This window comes from Triticum aestivum, chromosome 1A (assembly GCF_018294505.1).
Source record: "Triticum aestivum cultivar Chinese Spring chromosome 1A, IWGSC CS RefSeq v2.1, whole genome shotgun sequence".
Lineage (NCBI taxonomy): Eukaryota > Viridiplantae > Streptophyta > Magnoliopsida > Poales > Poaceae > Triticum > Triticum aestivum.
The window spans coordinates 560,628,122-560,632,295 of NC_057794.1; the positions used below are offsets into that span (position 1 = coordinate 560,628,122).

Below are 4,174 nucleotides of genomic sequence, written 5' to 3' on the forward strand. Positions count from 1 at the left end.
GCCGGCGCGCTCGCGGCCGCGGGTATATATACACGCCGCCGTGGGAGCACAGACTCGCTCACACCAAACATATAGCTCATCAGCTAGCCAAGGCCTGCAACTGCAAGCTCCGGCTGTCTGTCACGTACGTACATACTTATATACATACACGCCGCCAGGCATGTCTGCCGCCGCCTGCGTCTCCTTCTGCCCCTCCCCCGCGTCCTCTCGCCACGGCGCCGGGCCGATCGTCGACGTCGTCGGGCTGCCGCCGGCTGTGGAGGAGGCGGAGGAGCGCGGCGCCGAGAGGGACCTCCTGGAGTTCGGCGCCGACGGGATGATCAGCGCCAGCAGGTAAACACACACCACATGGATGCATAGCAACAGCAAGCATGTATATTGACTTGATGCATACATTTCTTTCGACAAGATCTTGATACAGTACCTTAAATGTTGATAGAGATTAATTTGTTTTGTGATCGATGTGCACTATGCCACTCCTTGTGAACCGGTCTGTTATTTCCTTCAAAACCGAGGCAGAAGCTTTGTCTCGCCTCATTGATTAACAAGAGTTATTAACATTAGATACAAAAATAAAAAAACAGTCCTAGGAACCAACTAGCTAGCCTACTCTAGCAGCATCAAGGACCTTCTCAAGTGCTCCGTACCACTCAGCCCCTTATTATTAAGCGCGAGCCTCGGTTTTTATCCTACTAGCTAGTGATTACATTTTTTCTGCGGGTAGCTAGTGATTATATATTAACCATGGCAAAAACATTTCTAAAAACATGTTCACCATGTACGATAAAAAAAGGGGTTTATGTATTTGTAGATTATTTTCAAAAGGGAACCTGTACAAAGTTTGACGAACTTTATACTCTTTTCGAAAGTCAACCTCTATTGAGTTTGATCAATATAATTAGGACATGGTGAACATGTTTTTTTTATCGTCGTACTATTTTTTGTGTGTCAATGATAATATTTTCCTCGACAAACGTGGTCAAACTTATTATGACTATATTGGAAAAAGGTATATGCACTGTATTCCCAAACTGAAGGAATATAATTATAGTATACTTTACATTCTAAATGTTATCCCAACCTATATAGCTACCTTTTAACATCCGATTAATCTATGACATACTGGTTTTTGATCTTTTGCAATAATTAAGGAGGATATCGGCGCATGTGATGCATGCAGATTATATTCTCCATGTGATGCATATTCCACTTTCTAACCTCTCCTTGTGTGCGTGGCAGTGACAGTGACGAAGATGCTGCTGCTGCTGAGATCGATGACGAGGAGGAGCACTCGGTGAGGAGGCCACGGGCGGTGGTTCAGAAGTTCATGTGCGAACGCAAGGCTGTCGGCGACGGCTTCGTTCTCCGGAGGAGCATTGGCAGGTGATCAATCACATCATGCACCCTATCATCCATTTATATTGCCTAACAAGTTGCTCAATTCAAACTGTGTTACTTCTTGCAGGCCTGAGTTGCAGAGCTTGGATCCTTTCATCTCCCTGGACGAGTTTGAATGTACGTATGCACGATGATCATCCAAACAGGAATCTTCAGTTGTCCATTTCAGCGATCAGCTCTAGCATCTTAATTGAGAAATTGGATATTTTGCCACGCCTTACTTTTCCATTTGATAATTTGCGCCCCCCTCCCCCCAGGCTGCCAGGTGGGCCCGGGGCCACTGGTCATTGGAACAACTCTGGGGCAAATCCCCCCATCTTAATTTACCTTTTCATCCAGTTAATTAAGATACTCAAGGTCCCATTTCACTCGCCAGAAAAAAGGACTCCCCATCAATTAAAACGGGATACTTTCCGCAAAAATTAAATACTAAAAGGGGACACATTTTGAAAGTGGTTGCATACAGGTTATAAAATCCAAGATGGTCTGGACCATACGAGAGTAACCAATCACATCACCAACATCAAATTTTATTAATGGAGTTTCGTAAACTTCACTACTCCTAGTGGAACAACTATGGGCGCTCCTCCAAATAATCTAAATAAACGTGATACACAACCACATAGCCGGGAGAAACTGTCAGGTCACATCCCTAATCACCTGCCATGGTCGGCAGGTCTGGTCACCCCTACCACGGGTATCCGGACCGTCACTCTCATAATTCATATCTAGTCTATCAGTTTCATCTAGTCTATTTTGACTACCCCGAGATGCTTATATTGTAAGGCTTGAGTTAATGGTGTCCAACTTAAACACCTAATCCATCGCTAAATACGTACAATGTTCAACTATAGGCTAACTAAATAAAATCATACGTATTTGATTGTTCGTATACTAAATTGGTCAACTTACAATTAATTCATACCTACCTTCTTTTCCAGTTTCTCGTCCAGCTGGCTTTTCCGATCATCCACACCGAGGTTTGTAATTTATTTACCATTCTTGTACATACTGATGGACCATAGAATTTCTATGACACCCATTGCATGGATAAGCTAGTTTCATGTATTAAAGAATTATTATGGTCTGACTGTGTTTCTTTTTTCTATGGTGCCCCTTCAGGATTCGAGAATGTTACCTACATGCTTGAGGTAAAAAGTCCGTATAACTCTCATTATTCTTGCCAATGAAAAGAACAACATCCGTTGAATTAAGACTTATGCGGAAAATTTCGTCATTTTCAGGGAGGCTTGAGTTACCATGACTTTTCAGGCCACAAGGGCACGATCAACACCGGGGATGTTCAGGTTTGGTCTCTCTTCAAACTCAGCAATTATACCAAGTGGCATTGTCAAGATAGCACTGTTGTGCATGTTCATAGTTTGAAAGCTAAAAATTGAGCATATATATGAGCGTTGAACGGGTGCAGATGAGTTTGGGCTCAGAATTAGATTTTTTTTTGTTTTTTTAGTACTTTTTTGGAATTTATTGTTCACCGGGTGCAGATGAGTCCGGGCTCATAATTGGATATTCATGTTAAACGCAATTACCTTCCATGGCATGGTCTTATATATGCTGATATTAACAAGGAAGGAAACACTTGTAACAGTGGATGACGGCCGGGCGTGGTGTGGTGCACGCAGAGATGCCGGGCGGTGAGGGGGTGCAGAGGGGCCTCAACCTCTGGCTCAACCTCTCCTCAAAGGACAAGATGTATGCATCGATCCACCTCAAATTTTGCAAATATTTGCTGAACGCAATAATAACAAATGTTGGTTCTACGTGTACAGGGTGGCGCCGAGGTACCAGGACCTGAGGAGCCACGACGTCCCCACGGCGGAGAAGGACGGCGTGTCCATCAAGGTCATCGCCGGCGAGGCCCTGGGCGCGCGCTCGCCGATCCAGACGCGCACCCCGGCCATGTGGCTCGACGTCACCATGCGGCCCGGCGCGCGCCTGCGCCAGCCCGTCCCGGCCGGCTGGAGCGCGTGCGCCTACGTCCTCGACGGCGAGGCCAGCTTCGGCCAGCCAGGGGACGAGGCGGCCGGCGCGCACCAGTGCGTCGTGTTCGGCGGCGACGGCGATGGCGTGGACGTGCGGAGCGACAGCGCGACGACGCGTTTCTTGTTGCTGGCGGCGCGGCCGCACGGCGAGGCGGTGGCGCTGGACGGGCCCTTCGTGATGAACACGAGCGAGGAGGCGCAACAGGCCAGGGAGGACTACCTGAACCGCCGCAACGGCTTCGAGATGGCCGCCGGCTGGACCTCTAGCCAGTGACCACAGTCGTGCATTCACAGACATTGGTGGGCCAACGAGAGAAGAAGGTGCCATGGCAGTCGACGGCACAACGGGGCTGCATTGAATGTATATTTTTTTCCTGCCTGGTGAATTAGTGATCGGGCTAGCTCAAAATCCAATCCAAAGGCCCACGGGGTTATTTGTTCTAGTCAAGTTATAAGTGTTCTTTATGGCGAAAGAAAAATATAAGTATTGCATGATAGTCACATTTTTAAAAATAATATTCAAAATATTTTAAAACTATCTAAATTTCTAAAAACATCCCCATGCTTTCAAATATGTTGAAGCATCTTTGACAAAAAAACATGTACTACCTCTGTACCAAAATAATATAAGACGTTTTGGTGGGCTAAACTAGCCTACAAAAGCTCCTTATATTTTGATACCGAGGGAGTACATTTTATAAGATTTCTCATCTAATTTTGAACTATTCATACACTTTTTTCTAAAAAAGGTTCATATTTAAAAACAAAAGAAC

At 45.9% G+C, this 4,174-nt stretch overlaps 1 protein-coding gene across 1 annotated transcript; it reads left to right on the top strand.

Moving 5' to 3' along the window:
* LOC123067973 (pirin-like protein) lies at positions 1-3,904 on the top strand. The gene is made up of 8 exons (XM_044490525.1): positions 1-333; positions 1,240-1,383; positions 1,466-1,515; positions 2,340-2,378; positions 2,521-2,549; positions 2,643-2,705; positions 3,008-3,111; positions 3,189-3,904. The coding sequence occupies exons 1-8, from the start codon at positions 161-163 to the stop codon at positions 3,673-3,675; spliced, it is 1,089 nt and encodes a 362-aa protein (XP_044346460.1). The 5' UTR covers positions 1-160; the 3' UTR covers positions 3,676-3,904.
* Positions 3,905-4,174: the final 270 nt, after the last annotated feature.